The 1,613-nt window shown below is 40.8% G+C and overlaps 1 protein-coding gene across 1 annotated transcript in view; it reads left to right on the top strand.

The window, feature by feature from the left end:
• SDE2 (SDE2 telomere maintenance homolog) overlaps nucleotides 1–962 on the top strand; it is a gene marked incomplete in the record, with an annotated part of 10,446 nt that extends 9,484 nt beyond the window's left edge. The window contains 1 exon segment of the mRNA XM_072409935.1: nucleotides 552–962. Within this exon segment, the coding sequence (XP_072266036.1) occupies nucleotides 552–767 (216 nt within the window).
• Nucleotides 963–1,613: the final 651 nt, after the last annotated feature.

Below are 1,613 nucleotides of genomic sequence, written 5' to 3'. Positions count from 1 at the left end.
TATATATATATATATATATATATATATATATACCCACTGCTTTCAGTACATTAGTAATCAGTAAGGAAAAATATATTTAAACAGAAGTTTGCTGAATGTGAAATGCCTATGACACCTGTAATGGAGAAAATTATTAGTAGGTAATGTCAAGTAATATTTGTATGAAAAAAATGCAAACATTACAGTTCTCTTACATGGATGGCCGTGAAGAAATGCCCGCTGAGCTTTAGTGGTGTAGTTCCAGTGTGAGTGGAGTGCCCCTGGTGGAAGAAAGATGCCCTTACATAAAGTCAACAAGCTATTGTTAATGATTACTTATGTGAGCATCAGAAAATGATCATTGCTCAAGAAACTCCTAGCAACCTCTGGAGGAACCTTGGTGGAGAAAGGCTGCAATTGAACAACATGCCCCCCTTCATGGAAGAGATGCTCAGCGGTGCACCTTGGTGTTTTATAGTTCGAATTTTCTGTTTATAGCTGGACATGCTCACTATATTGAGGTAATGAACATGGTATTGTTACTTGATTGTAATTTCCTGCATTTTCCGTAGGATACTGCTCCCTTCGACCTCATGTCATTCTCCTCTGCTGTGGAGTTGGAGGCTCTGGGTCTTGAGAAGTTAAAGACGGAACTGATGGCGCTGGGCCTGAAGTGTGGTGGGATGTTGCAGGAGCGTGCAGCCAGACTCTTCTCTGTTCGTGGACTTTCCAGAGATCAAATAGATCCGGCTCTCTTTGCCAAACCAGCCAAAGCAAAGAAGAAATAAACAACGAAGACAGTATAGATCTAGCTGAACGACAACTGGCAATAAAGGGACATTAATGGTTTACCACATTAGAAGAGCTGAGCTCCCGGGGCTTCTTCACTTGCATCAATGTGGTTGAAATAAGCCAGTCAGAATGTATAAATAAAGCTTTTGTCTGCAATTATTTTAAATAAACTTTTTACATTTTCATTTAAATGATTTGTGGCAGTTTTATTGGGGGTAGAGCTTTGTTTCTCTGTACAGATCTCCTAGGTCACTAAATAAAGAAGAACTTTCATCTATTAAACCTCTAATACCATGTTTTGCTCTTGTTTATTGGGGATACAGGAAGCCTTTCACTTTAGAGTTTTACTCTACCCCCTAGAAGTTTTGGACATTGGCAAACATAGGGCATGACCTTTGACTGGCAAAACAATGAAAGCTGACTCCATATTCAGAACATTTCCAGGTTCTGTCACTTTCATCTGCACAGTATCTCCAAAATCTGCCCCCTACCTGTCCCCAGAGACCACCAAACTCCTTGTACAGGCTTTTATCTCTCGTCTAGACTACTGTAACCTCCTCCTCTCTGGTATTCCACTAACCCGGCTCCTCAATCTTTTATGAATGCTGCAGCCAGACTAATCCAATCTTTCCACATACCTACCTACCTGATACACAGCCTTCCCACCACTCCTCTTCTGGTTGTAGCTCTTCATTGGCTTCCATTTTACCTTAGAATCAAATTCAAGCTACTGTGCTTTGCCTTCAAACAACTCAATAGTTCTGGTCTCACCATTCTGACCTGATAAAATAAATATCCCCCTAGCCGCTCCCTTCGCTATTCCAATGACCTACTAATGACTT

Source organism: Pyxicephalus adspersus, chromosome 4, assembly GCF_032062135.1.
Source record: "Pyxicephalus adspersus chromosome 4, UCB_Pads_2.0, whole genome shotgun sequence".
Classification (NCBI taxonomy): Eukaryota; Metazoa; Chordata; class Amphibia; order Anura; family Pyxicephalidae; genus Pyxicephalus; species Pyxicephalus adspersus.
The sequence above is the reverse complement of the archived record's forward strand: the minus strand, read 5'-3'. Positions and strand labels throughout refer to the sequence as shown.